Source organism: Synchiropus splendidus, chromosome 2 (genome assembly GCF_027744825.2).
Source record: "Synchiropus splendidus isolate RoL2022-P1 chromosome 2, RoL_Sspl_1.0, whole genome shotgun sequence".
In the NCBI taxonomy this organism is placed as follows: Eukaryota; Metazoa; Chordata; class Actinopteri; order Syngnathiformes; family Callionymidae; genus Synchiropus; species Synchiropus splendidus.
This window is the reverse complement of record NC_071335.1, coordinates 19,733,757-19,754,567: the sequence shown is the minus strand read 5'-3', so window position 1 is coordinate 19,754,567 and position 20,811 is coordinate 19,733,757. Positions and strand designations below refer to the sequence as shown.

Genomic DNA, 20,811 nt, shown 5'->3' with positions numbered 1-20,811 from the left:
GCACGGTGCACTTGACAGCAAATGGGAGAGTACGGTGGCAGCGCTCAGCCACAAAACTAAAACGTTTCGAACCCACTAAGAAAGGTGTCATGAAAACCAAAAGAAAACATTTCAATGCTTCCCCGAAGATTATGGATCATCATTCAGAACTCATGAATTTAAAATACCTGACTTCGATTTAACGTTATATAAAACAGCTATCGAACAGAAGGTAATTTCACTCAAGACAAAATGTACATCAGGTCATTTAATTCACCAAATATAATTTTTTTCCACATTAAATATGTACACTTCATTCAAAGACCCCTCACTTTAGTAATAAATCTATGTACACAGTACAAAATGTTGCATACAGGTTCAATGTCCCCCCCCCCAGCCACCATTTGCCCTGCAAATAGAAAATAAAAACCTCTTTCAAAACTTCACCCAAATCTCATCACGATTGGCTCAGACAGGTCACAGTCAGTGGGTCGGCCAGTTCTTCATTGAAATAAATATCCAGGGACAGACTGACGACAGATATGGTCATGGCACAGTTTAACAATGACCCCAGGAAAATTAGGGGTTGATTCTACTCTGTTCCACACGAGCCCATGAGGGCTGACTGGCAACAGCTGCTGGAGTGTGAAGAGCTGATATAAATCAGCCAGTTTTCTATAAAATAAATTAGATTTGATCAGCAAACCCTCCAAGAATCACCTCTTCAGTGCATGATTACACACTTTAGCCTCAGTCCCAGATAATCTTGACTCAAACAGCTCGCCCTCTGGTGGATGATGAGACGTGTGATGGCGGCGAAGATGGCATCAACATGATGGAGGACAGAGAGTGAGTCTGGCCTCAAGTCAGAAATGCACCAGCTCTCCTGCGAGCGGGCTCGGCTATAAAAACAGTCTTGATATGACGGCGAGTGCGGACCGGACGGGAGCCCAGTTTGGCCGGGGTCTCTTTAAAATTGGAGCGTAAATGTCCAGCTGCTTCCTAGTTACACAGCCATGATGTTGTTCATCTCCCACTTCTGAGTGGTCTTGCTGTTGTCGCAGTCCGCGATGAAGACTTTGTGAAGCAGGTCGGAGCGATCCAGACATTTACCTGCAACACGTAACAGTTCAGTTTCTCTGGTTTAGAGAGGGAGGCTGGGGAAAGGGTGACGGCCATGAGAGGTCCTCACTAAGATACAAAGACAAATGTGTGTGTGTGTGCTCACCCGTGGGCACGTGAATAAAGCGGTGCAGATCCTGGAGCAGAACACAGTGACACAGAGTGAGTTTCCAAACGTTTCTACCGTCGATCATTTGCCTCACCTTGAAGTACTTCCATTCCGTGTGCTGCTTCTGCTCACAGTGTGTGATGATGACGGCCGAGTTGTCCCCTCCTCTGGTCAGACACTGGTCGTACTGCATCAGCTGGTTGGCCTCGTTGATGCGGAACAACTAAACACACGAAAGTCCTCTCACACTGATCTCAGCCACACATCCTCGCCACCATGGCGTTACCTGGTTGCCGCCCATCCTGTGGCACGGCCCGATCTCCACGTTGCCTCCGTTGTTGTGACCCATACTGTCAATGCAGTAGCTGGTCTCCAACCCTCGAATCTACACACACAGGCCAGCAGAACTCCTCCATTACAAAAAAAATAAAAATACAGCCTCTATTTGAGTGTGGGTGGTGTATGTACTTGCCTCTCCCCACTCCACATTTTTGGGAGGCAGAGGGTAGTGCAATGGAATGTCGTAAGCTATTTCCTCCATGAACCACTTGAAGCTCTTGCATCGATGTTCCTCCCTGAGGAAAGGGAGCACGGACAATCAATATCTGTGTCAGCTTTTATAACAGACTGGAGCCTGTGCCATCAGCTACTGAGGCTACGGGATGGCAAGACGCCACCTTTTCCCATCCAATACCGATACTGCAGCCTGACTGTACTGATCCAGTACCTCCTACCTGCCATTCGCCATTCAAAATGTTTATGGATGTGAACTGCTGAAGGTTTTTGAAAAAAAAACAAAAATCGGCCAGGATGGGATAAGCAAGGTGAGAGGGTGAGGGACACCCTGGACAGGTCACAGATTAAACCACACACAACGGCTTAAACAGGAATTGAACCAACATCCATGGTGGCAAATCGTTCCCAGGGAGGCAGAGAGGAAGTGTATTCACCTAAAGTGTTTGAGGTCACTGATGTCACCGTAGGCCAGTGTGAGAGTTTCGGGTCGACTGGCGTAGAAGTAGTCCTTGTATTCATCCCACCAGACCTCCACCACACGGACGTAATTCTACACACAAACACACTTTCAGTCCGAGTTACTGTCACCATGGAGACAGCAGTGTCAAATTTAGTCTTGCCGGCCTGTTAATTCCATCACACACACACATCCAGAAAGTAGCTTGACATGTTTTATCATGTTATACGGACTGACATATCCCTTCCTGTGTCTGCAACTGAATTTCAGAACAAGAATAGAAGAGAGCACATTGTCTGGGTGCTAGAGCTGCAGTGTTTGTTGGAGCAGTTAAACCTGTTCCACATTATGAGCAACTCTCAGATGACTCTCTGGTCCAGTAGCACTCACTTCCTGTTCAGTGCTGAGGGACTTCCTGTTCCCATACGAAAGGACATTTTGTTTAACAACTATGGACAGCTCCATGTCCTGGACAGCAGGAGGCGCAGTAATGTGGTAATAGTGGCATGTTAAGGTGCCACTTTGACTGTCTTATCTGTATCAAAATGCCACCCGCCTTCTCAGTTAGGGTGTTAGTTAGGAAGCGTGGGAAAGAAACAGCGCCACCTATTGTTGTAGAAACAGCGTTGGTCACCTTGAGTGTGGGTGAGGAGCCAACGTGTGCGGGGGGAGGGTTTCCCTGCCAGCCCTGCAGCCTGTAGATGTGACCCACACGAGAGCAAGGCACGAAGAGCAGCTTCCCGCCACACTGCCAAATCTGTGGAGCGCCGAGGGATGAATACTGTGCGTCTACAAACCGCAGTCTGCTTCCTCTACTGCACCTTGTATGATATTTCAAAATTTTCTCCTCCCCATATCTGCAGGCCCGGGTCATACAGCCCCAGCTCAAAGAAGAACGCCCTCTCTATGGCGAAGAGTCCACCCGCCATGGCTGGAGACCTGCAAGTGGGACACTCGGTCACTTGAAGAGCAGAGGCTACAGTGAAGCAAGACAGTGAAGCCATGTTTGAGGAGACACGAGTGGAAGTCAGGTGTTATGCTGTGGGAGTAGATGGAGGCGATGGTGGAGCAAAGAGAGCTGTGACCCACCACCACAGGGTTTCAGATGACTAAAGAGCAGCCACTGGATTAGTCTGGATTAGAGTTCGACAACCAAGTGAATCATGAATAACAAGTTAATTGATTAGTATAAACTAATATATTACTTTACTAATATATGAATACATATATGTTGAATTTTTTCCATGGTTACTTTGGTCGTTTCTCCTCATAATAGTCATTTATTTAGGTCAATAAAAAAGTTTCTTTCAACAAATACATACATTTTTATTTTCTTCAATATCATTATTTTTCAACATTTTTGCATTAAAAACATAAGATTTTTCATGTTTCTCTCCTTGGAAATTTACATATTTTTGTGTCTAAATATTAACAAAATGTAAATTATCAGGATCATTTTTCTATTCTTTTTGGCTTCAAAATATTGATGCATTTTGTTTGCCCCATTAAAAAATAGATTTTGGCATAACTCATTTTTTAATTCATACGTTCATTTTTTTGTTACATTCTTTTTCCTAATCAACCTATATTATTTTTTCCAATTAAAACTAATGCACAATGGAATTATTTTTTTCCAAATCCACACACTTCACATTATTACACTTGAAGCAGAACGTTTCTCTTGTAATATCACCATAACTATTAACCCCAGCGTTGACTTGACATCCAGCTGTGGTTTTCATGGATTAAGAGATTAATAGTGAACAAATGGAAGATCAGATTTGAGATTAGTCGAAGTGGTGCGTTCATGTGCATCTAAATTGTCAACATCCTTGTTGGTTAGCTCCAGTCAAAATATCCGCTTCATTTATTCTTATGAGTGAGTGACATTTCATTTGCTCAGTGGATTTTTCTTTCCGTTAATTGTCATATAATCCTTTTCCCTTTAACTGAAATGTAGAAAAAGTTGCTTTAATGATGACTTCAAACCATGATTCCCATAGCACATGAACGCACCACGTGTCCAGATTAGTCAGCAGGTTTGGGGGTTTCTGTACCTATATGGCTCAGTACGAGTTTTTCTGCTTTTTTTTTCTTGTTCTCCGAGAGGAACCCTCTTCCAGAGCATGCTCCAGTCCCAGGCTCCTCTAGCAAAGCCGTCCTCATCTCCTCCACCCTGGGGCTCCACGGTGAACCTCTGGCCGTGGATGGAGTCGATCAGAGGCACCGTGCACACGGTTCTGATGAGTGCGGGTGAGTGGGGCCATGCAGTCCAGGCATGGGGGTGAAGGTGGGGTGTGGACACACACACACACACAGAGCCACAAACGAAGGGGGAGGTGCAAGGTGATGCCAGACAGGGTGGTTCACAGGACAGGGTGGATGGAAGGAGAAGGGGGGGTAGATGGAGACACAAACAGAACAGGGGATGAATGTTAGCATGCTAGCATTAGCATGTGTACCGGTAAGGCTGCGTGGTGTGTTTTCTCTTGGCCTTCTCTCTCTGGCTGAGGGGGACCCTCTTCCAGAGCAGGCTCCAGTCCCACGCACCCCGAGCCAGGCCGTCCTCGTCGCCGCCCTGCTGAGCCTCCATACTGTACTCATTACCATCTATATAGTCTATGAGGGGCACCGTGCAAACCGTCCTACACACATGGACACACACACACACACCGCCCGCGTTAAGTGCAGGACGCAGATTCAGAGTGGAAGTCACAAAAGGGGACAAGATCGAGGCAGAGAAATAATCGGGGTGCTATGACTGAAAACACCTGCAGGGGTCAGTAGAGTAAACTGTAAAGGCACAGGAAGAATGATATCAAGCGTGCAACAAAAAAAAAAAAAAGAGTCCTAAATACTTCAGTTCATTAAAAAAATACCGATATACTGATACCCTAGTATACCTAGAAAAATGTAATTAAAAAAATTCTAAACTCAAACAATTGCCATCACAGAAAAAAAATAATTTCCTAATTGCCAATTACACACTGCGGAAGATACATTCACTCATTTATCGCGAAACACGAAGATTGATGAAGAAGCTATTCAGCCTTGCAGAATAAGTCTTGCTTACTTGTGCATGTCAGCCAATCGCGGCGTGATCCTTGTCTGACCAGGATGTACTTTTATTAGAGTATAATTATTATATATCCCCAACACATATCATTTCACTTACTCATTGAAAAGTTTCAGAAAATACGATTGCAACTGTGGGATGTGACGCCATTGCCTGGACACGTCTGGTACCTACACAGCCAATGACGCAACCAAAGCTCACGTCCTCATCCTCATCATCAGTGGGGTCACGTGCAGTAAAGGCTTTGCAGCCTCAGTGTACACATACCTGTCCTCAGAGATGGGGGCGACCAGCGGGGCGTACCAGTTGACTCCGACCTCACAGTGAGCGTCCAGGTAGATCAGCACCTCAAAAGACCAGGCGAGTGAATCCCTCGTGTCTCAGACAGCATGCTTCCAGTGATCTTCAGATACCTGTCCTTTTGTGGCCTTCTTGGCTCCGATGCTCCTCGCCTGGATCAGACCTTCCCGCTTCTCGTTTCGGAAGAGTTTGACGAGGCCGTTCCACTGCTTGATGTAGTCCTCCAGACGTTCCTTCAGATGAGCTGCGCACACACACAACAGGTTCCAGGGGAGCCTCACAGACACCGGCGCCACAATCAACACTCCTTAGTTCCTTCTAGTCACCAAACCACGAGCGGACCTTTATTGCTGAAGTCGTCGATCATGACGATCTCTGCCAGGTATCTTCTGGGCGTTCTCTTGATGACGCTGTGGACCGTCCGCATCAGGGTGGACCAGCCCTCGTTGTGGAAGACGATGATCACGCTGGAGGTCAGCAGTCGGTCGTCGTAATGCCAGTACTTGCACCTGCAAGTGCAGGCAGGTAAATGAGGAGGTGCAGCTTTGACGTCGACCACTGCTCTGGTCTGTGACGGAGGTGGAATGTTTAAGCAGCAAGCCAGCACAACTCCACCTGCCATATAAAGATGCGTGAAGGAAAGATTTATGTGGGGAACACAGGGGTCAGGTGTGATCAAGGGGTCACAAGATGCTGTGAGGTGCTGTATGACACAAAGTCTGTGCTCCATCTGCAGAGGGAGTCCAAGCAGGTGTCCATCAGCGGGATTCCTAAGTAAAAAAGACCTGATGGTCCGGCAAGTGATGTCACTGATGAGTACAATAACAAGAACACAGCTTAACCTAAATAAACCTAAATACTGACATGAAACTGTCATGGGCTTCTTCACTCTCGTGTTCAATAATGTGCCTCCTGCTTCACCAAGACAACCAGTTCTTTCACAACTTGGCGTTTATCGCAGTGTGGGTGGATCATTGTTTACATTTCACTCCTTCCTCGAGTGTAAAACCATTCAGCATGTAAAGTCTGTTGGCCACAGTTTGCCCGGAGCCAAACCTGATTGTCTGCATGTGTATTTACTTAACAGGATCTTAAATCAACTTTCATTCCCAGAGGTTAGCTGAGCATTCATTTATTCAGGAAAATGTTACCATGTCCAGGAGACATGAGATTTTTTTTTAAAGAAGCAATGATTGTTGTTAAATTATAATGAATATATACAAAGTCGAAATAAATAATATGACATGCTGATTAGATTCCAAATTATTTTTTAAACAAAAATAGTTTTTTTCACACAATTTAAAATGGCAAAACTATCATTTTAATTTTATAAGTATTACAGTAGGATTCAGATACAGGATTAATTTGGGAAATAATTTTGAAAGAAATATGATCCCAAAATACATGATTAACAATTTTTGAACAATTGAATTAGAAAGGAACTTAAATTCAAGCCGAACATTTGAAAAAGGGTAGGAAACGGTCAAATATAAAGAGAGTATTATGAAAATGTGTAAATACTAATAATGCAAATATTATTTACAAATTGTTTTTATTTTTATTTTCATTTACTGTGAGAAAACAGAATTATTAAATGGGAAAAAAAGAAAAATAATAATATATAATGCATTCTTTGTCAATTAATTATAAAATAGAATCAGATACGCAAAATCATGCTAAATGTTTTCAATATGACAATTTAAATAATAAAATATATTTAAACCCAAAATAATAAATTTTGATCTTATTTCCATCGTTCAAATGGGAGCTTTTGGCATTAACGCAGAGTCATATTAAATTGTTGGCATGTTTGTGTTGACGTATCCTCTCTTATGTCTATGTTACCATGGGAACCGAGTGTGTAGAGTTGCCACTCACTCCTCGTGTCTGATGTCGCTGATGGTTCTGTCCAGTGAGATCATGTCACTCGCCACCATGTTGAAGCCAAACTCTTTGATAGAGGCCTGGATGGCGTCTTTGTATTCTGGACCCAGAACAAAAGGCTTGGCTCCCTCTCCTGGACCGTTGGGAACCCCGGGGGGCTCGGGCTCTGTGGGCTCAAAGTTTCCCAGGGTGCCTTTCTTCAGAACCGGGGCATTGTAGATGTGGGTCTGCGGTTTGAAGGTCACAAACTGCTGCTGGATCACCTGCTTCTGATCCGGCTGCTTCTTAAAATCCAAGGCGGCGTTTTTACCTGAGGAACAACAAGATTTGACTCACTAGCTTTAAGAAGAAACTAGAGAGTGATTCTCACCATTTTTGAGCCTGATGGATCCAAGGTCCACCTCCACTCCCTCCACACGAGGCCACGGAACCACAGGCTTGAACTGCTCTGCTATTTTGTCAACCTTCGGTGGAAAGAGATCATCCTGGGAGAGCAGGGAGAGACCACCATCTCAAATACATACACTAACATGTTTGGCAGCTCATCACTGGACACAGTGAGCATGTTGAGCAGGGCAGCAAATGACAAATATTTTGACCCCACTACCTGCAGGATTAGTCCACTAGTCTGCATGCCATGAATATGGTTATGAAATGTTGCATTGCAAATAGAATACAAAAATGTACATGAATTGTTGTAAAGACTTCTGACAGAGAGACAAGGAAGCAGAGGGGGGAGTTTTGACATTCACTGAATTGGTGATAATAAAAAAGCTGGTTTTAGATCATGAGAAGCAAATCTCTCTCCAATCTGCAGCTGTCACCCAGTCACCCAGTCTGTCTCTTCATATGTCCAGCTGGATGCATGACTAGTTCCGCAAGCAACAGACTTCTGTTATTTTGACGTGCGTTATCAGGATTTTTACCTCCCCCCAAAAAACACGCCAAAAAACACCATAATCATGAACACAACCATGATGCGTTATTATCAGTTTGTTTCGATCTTTCCACTTCGCTTCAGTACATTTGATCACATATCTTTTATCTTATAAGATCATTTTGCTGCCGTGACACGTCACATTTCCCTACAATGGGACCAATAAAAGATAGCTAATATTTATCTGAAGGCATGGCGCCACCATCGTAGCAAAAACCCTGCAATTGCTGAAACGTACCCGCAGCCATTTCTCCTCTTACAGCGGATTGTGCTAATAGAACGAGGACGTCACGATGAGTTGACAAATGAACCCATGAGCGACTCATTTAACAGTCGATTATAGTCGACTAGTCGTCACAGCGGATGCTAAGCCTGAGGTTTTTCTACAACTTATTCACTTGATGTGGTCAGCAGGGCCCAGGTCCTTTCCCAGCCACTTTGGGAGAGTGGCAACCTTGGACAGGTCCTCAGTCCATCACAGGATCGACATCAGTCTACTGCTCATACACTGCCAGTTTGTATGGGTGAGGAGGTCAGCAAGGATCTTAGGAATACTGTGGTGGCTTCTTCAAACACTCAGAGTGGAGCAGCATTTTTCAGTCTTTGGAGGTGCTAAGGGACTCCACTTCATGTACACTGGAGCAGATCCAAGGACTTCTGTAGTAAATAACTATTACTCTGACCACGAAATGGCAAAGAGTAGTGTGGAAACATTTGAATAATTTTAAGGCCAAAGTTGACTGATCAAGAACACAGCAGGCTTTCACGTCACGTCACGGTACTGACAGACACGTAGGACACCTGTACACGGATCTACTTCCTGTTGGGGGACCCTGGTTCACAAACACACCAAGATCATTCGATGACATTTGACGACCTCTCTCAGCTCCATGATGACACGTTTGGAGTATGGGGTTCCGAGATTGCAAATAAACTCAACGCTGGATAAGTCAACACCGTTGGTTCTGTTAAAATATCATTTCAGCGCGTTTCTGGGTTCAGATAAAGCTGTCCGACATGCCGGAGTCATAGTGCAACGTTGATGGTTCGATTCCTGGTGTCAAACTAAACAACCGAATGCAACAATAAGAACTTACCCGCTTTTCAATCAGGTTATCGTCGCTGGGTTTTGAAGACAGGGAAGACCAGATGACCACCACCCCAAAAAATACACCAATAAAGAGCAAACTGCGTAAAATAAATCCAACTTTCAGTCGCATCTTGGAGTCAGGACGCTAATGCTAATGGTTCCAGGCTAACCGGGTTAGCTTCGGCTGCTAACTGTCGCGCTTCTTACACGACTCTACGCAAAACCGCGACACACTACTGATGAGCCATTTAGCAAGAGGAATGTTCCCTCCCTCGGTCGAAAGGTTTGTTTGCTGAAGAGAGCGTGTCGCGAGAGAGAAGCTTCGGTAATCCCAGACACACGCCTGTGGTTGCTTTCAACAAATAGCCGCTAGGTGGCGTGCCGCTAGAGGACTTCAGCGGAGATGCTGAAATCTCCTTCGGACGCCTTTTTAGTTGGTTGTACGTGAAAGAAACAGATTTAAACTGACGATTGGGCGACGTTTTATGAGTTTAATCCCAAAAATACTGCACGTTTAAGTACATAAGCGTGTCCTGTCGTGTTTTATTGCGGTGGTCCAGGTGTCAGTCACACAGGTGCCGTAAAAGACTTTCAAGTACAGTAACAAGGATCGTAAAATGAAATAAACTTCAGAGGGACAAGCTATTGGTGTGGAACGGTGTGTAGTATACAGCTGCTGCTGCTGAGAAGACAGCAGCTGCACTGGCTTCTCGTCCGTTTTCAATTTCATATCCAATACTGATACAGCCACCGCGAGGATCAGTCTATACCGATCCAATAGCTTTTACTTATCACTGTAAAAGTTAATGCTGATGTCATGGACGTCAAGTGTTTAATACTGACACCTAAAAACTTCACCCCACTGAAGATATACTCGACTGCTTTGGCTTTATTTAAAATGTCAAGCTTTTAAAAGCATAGTGTGAAACATAGGAAGAATATTGAAATAAACAAAAACACTTGGTTATCACCATTGTGAAATCAAAACATTACGGTACGTCATGCAACGTGAATATATTTGGACTTATGGATTAGCTCGGATGGCTTCTTAAAAAACCCTGACACTGATAACCGTCTCTAGATATAATTTCATATGTCGACAACAAAATCCCATCAAACTATTGGAGTTGGAAGAAGAATGCACTGTCTTTTTTTTCCTCTTTGAAACTCATAATTCACTTCATTTCTCCCATTAAAGTAGTTGACTAAAAAGAACACCCATGTCAGACACTTCCTGGCTGCTCTCAGCGACTGAAGTTAATATACAAACTCATGCCAGTCACCGGTTGCATATAATTTATTAATATATTACCGTATTCACAGTTTTAATGCAATGATTCACAATCACGAAATAAAGAGTTGGACGCTCATGTTAAAGAAACCATATTGGCAGTGCACAGGAAATGGTCGTGATGGGTGGAAGCATTGTCAGAATGGTTCATGCTGCTGTGGACTAGAGTCTACGTGTGATCCAGATATCGGGTGAGCAGTGACGGGAGCGGGAGGTGGGTAAGTAGCTCCAGTCTGGACGCTCCAATAAGGGTCCGGATCTGTAGTCTACAGAGCTGGCTGAGACTCCGAGGGGAACCTGGACCCAAAGTCTTATAGTTAGTAACTAAATTGATTTACAATGAATGGAAGTGTTGCAGGTCATTTACCTTGAAATTCAAGCAACAACTCTTCTGTTTCCCCTCCAGGGGGCGCCAACTCCACAGGCCTCTTGTTGTCGCCGTCTCTCTGGTTCACGTCAGCTCCGAAGTCTAGAAGCACCGACACCAGCTCGGTGCAGTCCTGTCTCACGGCTGCGTGCAGCGGGCTGTCGGCTCCTCTGCCTGCATTGACAGCGGCCCCTGGTGGTGAAGGAGAGGACGCGTCAGAGTGCGTCAGACATCAGGTTTGTGTATGGATGTGTACCTCGATGCAGCAGAAGTCTGGAGCAGGACGTGTGCTGATGCAGGCAGGCGACATACAGAGGAGAGCCGAGGTGGGGCAGGGGCAGGTCAGGGTCGGCGCCATGTGACAGCAGCACCGCTACACAGCCGCTTTTCCCTGAGGGCATGTGCAACACAAGAGTGTCAGCATGCCCTCAAAGTCAGAAGCATCCAGCCGTACCTCTTTTGCAGGCTTCATGCAGGGCTGAGGGGTAGTGTGCGTGTCGCAGATGTGTGTGTGCTCCATGCGCCAGCAGCAGCTCCAAACAGGGGATGCTTCCGGAGGCACAGCAGTTGTAGAGAGGGGAGACTCCGTCGATGGTGGTGGCGTTCACCTGCTCCATCACAGCCGTCAGCTTCAGTCATGTTTTATGATGATTAAGAAGCTAATATTTACATTGGCACCGGCGTTGATAAGAGCCCGGACGCAGGCCTGATGTCCGGAGAGGCACGCTTCGTGGAGAGGAGTGACTCGATCGATGGTGACCTCATTGGCGTGATAGCCCTGGAATTAAAGGACAAGTTGATTATAAATGGTGTGCAGTGTTGTAGCCAAGGCCCAAACATCATGCAGGCTGAGGAGGATCGGTGCCCTTTTCATGGGAAGAATAAAGGACTAAAGACTTAAAGAAAAGTTTTAGGACGTCATTACTCTTCAGGAAGGCTTACCAGGGAGATTCTGCCAATTAATAGACATAATATAACCTAGTGTTAAACCCCAACCAAGTAAACCAAGATTGGGGCCATGAAAACTGGAATGCCTGTTTGGTGGCTGACGCTACTAATGCGAAGTTGAAGTCCAATGTTCTCAACATTCATGCAAACTGTAGTGACTGAGTGCCAAAAGGGCCGATCCAGGATCCAGGACCGGGCTCATCTGACTTCTGTGTGTCCTCACCTGAGTCAGCAGAGTGCGCAGGGCGAGAAGCCGACCTTGCGAGGCTGCTTCATGAAGTGGGGAGCGGTCCGCCCAGGACCCTGGACACACAAGAGCCGGACCAATCAACACATGTGGTTTCATCGTGGGCACACTACACCTGCTCGCCAATAAACCAGCACCACTATCTGCAGTGTCTGAATCACCCCTCCTCAACCGACAGACGTCCATTTAAACATACCCATATCTCCATCTCCCCATGGCACATCCAGCCACTGGTAGGTATAAGACATAGTGAATGAAGCGCCTGCTGTTTTGTACCGTCCGTCAAACTGGAAGATCAGATTACATTGCTGAACAGTCACAAGCTAAAAATACACAGTAAACTAGTTTAAACTGAAAGTGGAGCAAGGAAAACATATATATATATATATATATATATATATATATATATATATATATATATATATGACTTTTTCAGAGAACAAACATGTAGAGTGTGTTTACATTACTGTAATCATTAATAAGCTATTACAGTCTGATTCGGTAATAAATACGTATATAAAACTCAATCAAATGCAACTAAAATAATCAATTAATATCACTTGTTTTTTTTTTTCTCCAGACAGATGTTTTGATTCGCACTCCTTCACCTTTCCCAAGTAAACACTAGTGACTTCAAGTTCACCGACCTTGGCTCGTCAGAATCCCCCAGCAGGCCTTTTTCCGCTCCGGGCCGTGTTCTGGTGGCGGTCCGGAATCGGCCCGTCTTTTCCTGGACACTTCTGGCGCAGCGGGCGGGACTTCTGGCATGTTTGTGCGGCTGGACGCGACTTGGGCGACAAACGCTTGAGAACCAGGCTGGGACAGGAGCAGGGCTGGGCGGGGCTTAAATACCAACGTTTGCCTCTGATTGGCTGATGGGCTTTGTTGATGCTATGACGGGGACACGAGACTGCTTCACGTGCACGCCCACGTGTGCACGAGACTGCTATTTTAAGTCCTCCGTTACCAGTGAATCACAGTTCGTTACTTGGCCTTGTTTAACAAAAATATAAAAAAAAATGTTTTGTTGTAAAACATCTTTTCAAAATGATTTCAGTAACTTTCATTTCGTCTGACGTGTTACGCTTTTATCCTTTGAGTAAAAATAAAGATAATAAAGATAAATAAAATACATCTTAAAACACACGGCTCCACCTGTCAATCATAATAACAGTAAGTCAAAACACCAATTTTAAAATCTGAAATCTCGTCTTTTCGATGAACATTTCTTGCGCTTTAAGTAGAGAAATTACGGTGTTCAAGACGAAGAAGTCCCCGCAGGTAGATACACGCTCTTAGTTCCAAAAATTCGTTCCAAGTGACGGTGTAAAAACAATTACAGTGCACTGTTTAGACTGTACAAAATCTAGTTAGGATTTAAACATTTGTGCAACTGCTCTACCTCGATCGTTACATAATTATAGTCCTATGCCTTTACGTATCTTTGAGGTTTTTCTACCGTAATACCACAAAGCGCAGGAGAGTTGACGACGCCTTACGCCTCCGATTTGCTGACGTCACCGCCCAACATGGCGGAGTGGTTCCTTCAAACAAAAGATCGTGTTGGAGGTGATAAAAGTGTTAGATTCTCGATGTTTTCTGCACCGTTATATTGCTGTCATGGTCTCGAGCTATATTGTGCTTCGAATATGTTCTTTCAAGACTCCTAACGTGTCCTCTGCTCGTCTCCCAGGGCTGTAAAGTCGCGGATGCGCCCGAGGAACTTCGTCGACTGAAGATCAACGATGAGTTCTGAGAAGGAGGTAATAGCGAGTTTATTATTCAACACGTGATCTCGCCCGCGCCCTGTCGCTATGGCAACAGTTGTGTATGTATTTTCAAAGTCAATCAGCACGATATCCACGATAAGTTGGGAGTTTCTAGAGCGTACCAGAGCCGCTGTCTGCTGGTGTGCACGTAAGCTCGTTTTGCAAGATGGCAACATGTGAGATGCGGTTCGGAAGAAGGTGTCGTCCAAAACCCTTTCGTCCGCTCATCGAATCGTCTGAAGTGAGGTCAGATGTCAGAGCCTATAGAGGCCCAGCCTGGGTCTTTCCTGGGGCCTCCTCCTAGTTGAATCCCCAGGAGCTTTGCAGGCAAAACCCATGCCGATGAGAGTGGAAGTCTCTCGTAAAATCCTTATTTCCCACACTCACGAACAAAACCCCAAGATCCAGAGGTCCCTCGACCTCAGCTGGACATGTCATGCAGTTGTTGAAGTCAAGTCTACTGTCTGTGTCAAATGTGTTTGTCATTAAGTTATTCTAAAGCTTCTCTTTCTGTTGCTGAATCAGACTGAAGAGGAGCCGGGCAGGTTGCATCAGTGTCGTCACTGCGGTAAATCCTTCAGCTTGAGCCAAACTTCGGCTGCTAGCGGGGAGTTCGAGTGCTCCCAGTGCGACGCCAGCTTCAGCCAGGAGGTGGAGTTTGAGCTGCACCTGAAAACACATGCTGAGGACTCTCTGTTCTGCAGCCAGCAGTGTAGGGAACTTTTCACCAGCGGGACGTCCCACATGACAGATCAGCCAGGAGCGTTCCAGTGCGAGCACTGCCCCAAGTCCTTCGAATACGTGAGTCTGTACAGGACACACGTGCGTGTGCACACTGGCGAGAGGCCGTACACCTGTGAGGAGTGTCAAAAGACCTTCAGTTTTTTAAGCTCTTTCCGGCGACACCAGCGCAGCCACAGTGGAGCGCGGCCGTACCAGTGCGACTTCTGCGACAAGAGTTTCACACAGAAGGGTCACTACAGCCTGCACCTACGCAACCATACTGGGGACAAGCCGTACGAGTGCGAGCAGTGCGACAAGAGCTTTGGCGACTTCAGCACCTACAGGATCCACCAGCGTGTGCACACGGGAGAGAAGCCGTACAGCTGCCCAGAGTGTGGCAAGAGCTTCTCCCAGCTGGGCAACTTCAACTCACACCTGCGCATCCACTCAGGGGAGAGGCCGTTCAGCTGCGACCTCTGTGGGAAGAGCTTCACCATCTTGAAAACCTACCAGCAGCACGCTCGCATTCACACGGGGGAGAAGCCGCATCAATGCAAGGAGTGCGGGAAGTGTTTCAGCCGCCCGAGTCACTACGTCCGCCATCAGCAGATCCACGCTGGGCCATACATCCGAGGGGAAAAGACAAACTGGACTGTGACCAAAGAAGAACCTCCATCGCCGACAGAGGTGGAGAGCAGCACATAGATGTCGGCACAGGCCGTGTGTTCATTTGATGCTCGTAATGTTACGGCTGATTTCGCTGCAGTGTCATTTCTATTCAGATATTTTTATGTCCTTCATGTTTCTATTAAAATAACATGTTACAACTGTCAGGTGTGCAAATCATTGTTTGCTTCTCTGTTTATCTGTCTATCTACTTTCATAATCCTGCTCAAATTTCCTCATCTTCTCTTTCTTCACTTCCTCTTCAGATGGAGGCACTGTTTTTTTGTCTTCCAACACAATGGAGTCGTCTGTCATGGAGCATTTTCACTCAGTTGCTTCATGTTGTCGAGAAAACACTTAAAATGGGAACCTCCTGACTTTAATAAACACAAAAATATTGGTAGTCAAAAACAGCTTATGATGGAATTTCAAAGATCTCCAGGAAAAAAAATGTATCGTGAACACACCACTTGTACTTGGAAAGCATCTTCAACAATCCAGTTTTTACCATGAATTTGCGAATTAATTTAGATCTTGACTCTTAGGAGGTGTTACTGACCTTGTGAGCTTCACAGTCTTTATGTCACCAACTTCAATTGGTAGAAAAGGAGAGAGCTGAATTCCCCTCTGCTTGGTTTAAAGCTGCCACAATTCTATTGACTTATTTCAATGTTTGTTAGGGCCAGTAATCTCCCGTTTGATCTGCTTTTTTTTTCTGCAGATCTGAAAGAGCGTCCCCCAAGACCTGCCCTCTTGTCATGTCAGTGACGTGTCCATGACATGAAATCTTTCCACAGGAGATGTGGAAACAAATGAACACACAGGCTGTTATATCACTGCGTTGCTCCGTCAGCATGGCTGCGTTCTTCCATTCTGGTGAGGGAAGAGTAGAGCTTGAAGTTGGGGAGTATCAGGAATTTCCCGGCGTTGAGCAGGAGACCTCTGCAAGGGAAAGAAGCTCTAAACCAGGTCAGTGGTCCAAGGGATGCTTCTGATCTGGTGATGGTTGCCCAAGTGAGTCTGATGTGTGCGTAACAGAACTGCGACTCTGCATACTGCTGCTTCTTTTTGGGCTGCTGTGTGTCCTTCAAGCGGTTCTCAATGTCACCTTGAGACTGGTCCAAAGTCCGATCACAAGCCAAGGTACTTCTTCTCAAGTGTTAACCTACTTTGGTACGTGTTACGGGGAGTGTGTGTGTTCCTGGTGTGTGTAGGTCTGCTGGAGGAGCAGCTCTGTCCACAAGGCTGGCTGAAGTTCCGTGCCAGCTGTTACTTCTTCTCCAGGCGGAGAGACAACTGGGCCAACAGCAGGATAGAATGTCTGCGTGCAGGGGCCGACCTGGTCATCATCAACGACCCGCAGGAGCAGGTATGTGGGCACAAGTCCCACCTTTAACAGCAATTGTGGGAGTCAACAGTCTCTTCCACACTTGGCCAGGCTTGGATCGAAACCCTGGTTTATCTGTCCAGGGAGCCAGCTGGGTATTCCAGCTTTTCAGTAAAAGTACTGGCTCATTTTCTGTTCTCACTGATGTTACAGGCGTTTCTCACTGGGTTCAGTGAGGCGGCTTGGGTGGGAATGACTGACATGAAGGAGGAAGGAACCTGGCTTTGGGTGGATGGAACTCCAGTAGAGGACAGCAGGTGAGAGAAACACTTGAATCGTTGCATTAAAGTGACGCCTCAGTTCATAAGAGCATTTTCATTTTGTGTTTTGAGTGTAGGAGGACAGAGGATATGGTTCTCAGGCTTTAGTAGTGCATCAGCATGCTTTATTAGGGACAGAACATGTTTCAAAATATGCTGCCCTCCCTCAACTCCTTCACCCACTCTCCTCCGGCCCTCTTTATGCCCGATGCTGGTATTTGACTCACTCCTCCACCTCCACTCCTTCATGGTCACACACAACTCTAACTCCAGTGTTGGATGTGACATATGATGCTGGGACATCGTGCTCCAACATCCCAGATCCCATAATGCACTGCAACGGCTTGTCAAATAATCGTGCCTCTGCATCGTCTATCAGTTAGAGGGCTGGTCTCTCGTCTTTGCGCTGCAACCAGTTCTAATGTTTGCTTCAAGTTACGCTGGTTCGGAACCAATATGTTGGTTGGCTGTTTTTGGAGTGAGTGCGTTGATGCTTACATGGTCTCTCTCTAGAGTGCGGTGGGCGCAAGGACAACCGGATGGTGCGTATGGAGGAGAAGACTGTGGTGAACTTCATTTCATGAACAATTTCATCAATTTGAATGACTACAACTGTAACACAAGATTACAGTGGATTTGTGAGAAGAAAACCAAATGACTCAATGAGCTGAAGCTGCTGATGCTGCTGAGTTTGTGAAGGATGTGCCAAAAATACTTCAGTGGGTGAGCTTTCACCACAATAAAGCATCTGATCCTGTGATGCCATTGTGTCTGTTCTCTTGATATTTCAGTCCTTCTTTTGAAACACTGATGGCAAGGGAATTTCCTTAGGTCACCTTTTGCCAAGCATCGGTTGGCTGTATGCAGATGAGACGACACTGAGCTGTACAAAGAGGATCTAGACAGGTCTTTGTCGCTATGTTGAAGCATCTATCTATCTATCTAACTGTGGATGTTAAATGGTGTGTAATGACAGAGGCTAGTCAGAGGAGGGCGGTAGCTAGTCAATACAACAGATGATAATTTATTACATTCAAAGAGTCACATGGATTGAAGTAGAAGCAACTGGTCAGCACACAGGGTCTTTAAAACTGAATACATCAGGTCCATAGTCTGAGAGATGAAATAAAGGTGATACAAAATCTCAGTTGTCAGACCTTGACAAGAGTGCATGTGGTCATGATGAACATCGAGGTGTGCCACGATGGAGTGGGATCAGGGATGTCCAAGAACCTGGAATCTGCCACTACTTGGTACAGATAATGAACCGCCAGACTTTTGTTAAACAGTTGAGCTTCCCCTTTGAGTATAGAAGATGAATGGGGTAGACACCGGATGAACACAAGATGATGATGAGTGTTTGCATGTGGAGTCTGCAGAAGTCTGCGTCTTCGATGACGGTGCCTTTCAGTATCTGTATGATAGGCGGCAAGTAGCAACAAATCATATACATTTCAATTGAAACCACTGTTATGAAGGGTTTGGTTGGATGGTTGAAATTGAGGACGTCTTTCCCTTTCGACACGACCCCTTTGTGGCCACTCCCGTCCCCCGGAGGTGGCTGCAGTAGAGCCTTCAAGATGACACTGCAGCAGATGGAGTTAATGGAGAGCACAATGAAAAACGACATGAATTCAAACACCAGGTAGATTTGGATTGTTTCCACATGATTTTCACACATAACAATCCCAACACAGCAAATCATGCTGACGGCCACCCACAGTGCCGCCAGCAGGTTAGCTCTGTAGCGCAGGGGCCTGTACTTGAGGAACATCAGCGGGAACGCCACAGCCAGGAAGCGCTCCACTGAGATGATCGTCTGAGAAAAGGGACGAACCAATCCCATCATGGTTATCATCATGTTCCAAAAGATGCGGAAGACATGTTCAGATCCCATCCCAGCAACTGTCAGGAAGTTGATAGTGTGGAGTACAAAATCTGTCACCAGCATATTGATGGACAGCAGCTCTGTCTTTTGAGTGAACGGGGGTGAACATATAACCCATAGGGTGAAGCCGATGAGTGGCAGGGAAACCAGGGAGAAACACATCAGTGTTATCCTTACTGCTAGCAGGTCTTGAACGATGAGGAAACAGGGGTGACATGGGAAGGACAGGGTGTGGTTGGAATCAGAGAAATGATAAATCATTGTGGCAAAGAAGGTCCTCCCGAACGCTCCCTGGAAAACATAGCAACAGGTTAGTAACTGTTGGCTCTATTTCAGGTGAAGAAAACTCTTCCACATCAACACTCACTTCTGGTAAAGCATGTGTCCACACGGTTGCAACACAGTCTTCCACGTACAGTGGCGTAAGTAGCTGCAACACATTTGCCAATGACCCTGCTGAAACCTCTGCATGAACACTTCGCACAAGGAATGTTCAGCTTCCCCTATCCGATGGAGAAAAGCTAGACTACAAAGCCCCATCCAAGAAGATGTGATTATTCAGGCGAACTAGAGCTAACATAGCTGCTATGTGTGTATGTGTCATGAGGAAGATGCTCTGGAGTTCTCCACAGGTTGAGCGGTTGAAATAGCATCAGTGATCAAGGTGTGACATGGTGACAGCAGGCGCGATGGAAATATGCAAACCAGGTGATGTGCACTCTGGAGGAGGGTGCTGTCCAAGAGGACATCCTGACCATCCTGTATTGCTTTGTGTTTTACGTTGTGTTGGCTGGTGTCTAGCCTCTTAGTTTCCAATAGTCCAATAGGCCCATAGTGCTTTCCTCATGCAAAGCTTTGTTTACTCCAACAACCCGAATGAACAGATACTGTCCAGAACATTCTTTCGAATAGCCTCAGAGTCTTTGAAGAGTCTCAACAACATGTTAACATCGGAAAGATTACTGGCCACTCTGGTGTTGATAACAGCATTCGACTCTCTTGAGTCACAAGCCTGAGTCAGTCGTGAGTGGACGCGAAGTGGTACTCACTCGCAGATCTGGGGTGAAATGAGTCTGACTCATGAACGAACTGACTCATCTCAGTGTGTACAGGAAACGGTGATGACCAGCTGCAGCTGAAGGCTCCACATTTTAGTGCCAAGCGTTGACTAATGATTCCTGAATTGGGTCCTGATTTCTTCCTGGTTATTATCTTCAATCTTTTTGCACCACACCAGCTTCAGAATAAAGACTTCTCTGCGAGATTCTCTACTGGAAGGTCAGATTTTTAAGGCACAAAATGATTTCTCGTCAGTAAAGGAACATGGTTTTGTAGTTTACCTTAAAAACAATAGAAACGTGTTTCTTTTGAAATCTATTCCTTCTAGTCAAGTAGATTCGGTCAGGCTGTGCAAGTCATTTTAATGGCCATTTAAAATACCACCCTCATGTGGTCTAACTCAGGGGACACCAACTTTTTTGCCACATCGAGCTACTTCAGGTTGCTGTGTGACCTGAAGGGCTGCCATCAGTTCGGTTGGGTTCGATTAGATCAGATTAGACTGCCTTCATTAAATTATATTCCCCTAACAAACAGATCACGTTATCGATTCTTCACAACGACTACCAAAGATCGCAACAAGAAAGGAAGCATAAAATTAGACATTAGTTATTTTGTCTAAATATTTGGTTTTTGAAGAAAACCTGTGGGCACTCTATTAGTGACCCCTGATCTAAGTATATCTATATTTTTGAAGTAAAATGAATCACTTACTTTCCAAAGTTTTTTGGTCTCC

At 45.6% G+C, this 20,811-nt stretch overlaps 4 protein-coding genes across 6 annotated transcripts; 2 read left to right on the top strand and 2 right to left on the bottom strand.

Annotated features, from left to right (window-relative positions):
- Positions 1–259: 259 nt before the first annotated feature.
- Positions 260–9,834, bottom strand: galnt7 (UDP-N-acetyl-alpha-D-galactosamine: polypeptide N-acetylgalactosaminyltransferase 7). Of its 2 annotated transcripts, none has more exons than XM_053857746.1 (15): positions 9,478–9,834; positions 7,814–7,928; positions 7,438–7,753; positions 5,902–6,068; positions 5,673–5,803; positions 5,527–5,606; positions 4,646–4,828; positions 3,005–3,122; positions 2,818–2,940; positions 2,161–2,276; positions 1,683–1,785; positions 1,497–1,595; positions 1,305–1,433; positions 1,208–1,238; positions 260–1,092 (listed from the first exon to the last, which is right to left on the bottom strand). In XM_053857746.1, the coding sequence occupies exons 1-15, from the start codon at positions 9,598–9,600 to the stop codon at positions 986–988; spliced, it is 1,941 nt and encodes a 646-aa protein (XP_053713721.1). In that variant the 5' UTR covers positions 9,601–9,834; the 3' UTR covers positions 260–985. The 2 variants fall into 2 exon arrangements, with proteins under 2 accessions (XP_053713721.1, XP_053713720.1); XM_053857745.1 differs by lacking the exon at positions 4,646–4,828 and adding an exon at positions 4,241–4,423.
- Positions 9,835–10,380: 546 nt separating this feature from the next.
- On the bottom strand, positions 10,381–13,161 carry LOC128754833 (ankyrin repeat and SOCS box protein 5-like). 2 transcript variants are annotated; one of them, XM_053857774.1, is made up of 8 exons: positions 12,971–13,137; positions 12,520–12,610; positions 12,300–12,379; positions 11,799–11,906; positions 11,583–11,736; positions 11,385–11,519; positions 11,129–11,320; positions 10,381–11,058 (listed from the first exon to the last, which is right to left on the bottom strand). In XM_053857774.1, the coding sequence occupies exons 2-8, from the start codon at positions 12,569–12,571 to the stop codon at positions 10,931–10,933; spliced, it is 849 nt and encodes a 282-aa protein (XP_053713749.1). In that variant the 5' UTR covers positions 12,572–12,610; positions 12,971–13,137; the 3' UTR covers positions 10,381–10,930. The 2 variants fall into 2 exon arrangements, with proteins under 2 accessions (XP_053713749.1, XP_053713748.1); XM_053857773.1 differs by lacking the exon at positions 12,520–12,610 and having other exon boundaries at positions 10,383–11,058; positions 12,971–13,161.
- A 611-nt stretch (positions 13,162–13,772) lies between these two features.
- On the top strand, positions 13,773–15,637 carry LOC128754832 (gastrula zinc finger protein XlCGF7.1-like). Its single transcript, XM_053857772.1, has 3 exons — positions 13,773–13,892; positions 14,017–14,086; positions 14,618–15,637. The coding sequence occupies exons 2-3, from the start codon at positions 14,069–14,071 to the stop codon at positions 15,518–15,520; spliced, it is 921 nt and encodes a 306-aa protein (XP_053713747.1). The 5' UTR covers positions 13,773–13,892; positions 14,017–14,068; the 3' UTR covers positions 15,521–15,637.
- Positions 15,638–16,335: 698 nt separating this feature from the next.
- On the top strand, positions 16,336–17,822 carry LOC128753513 (CD209 antigen-like protein E). Its single transcript, XM_053855295.1, has 4 exons — positions 16,336–16,388; positions 16,520–16,850; positions 17,022–17,125; positions 17,642–17,822. Exons 1-4 carry the CDS (start codon positions 16,336–16,338, stop codon positions 17,784–17,786), a joined length of 633 nt encoding a protein of 210 aa, XP_053711270.1. The 3' UTR covers positions 17,787–17,822.
- Positions 17,823–20,811: the final 2,989 nt, after the last annotated feature.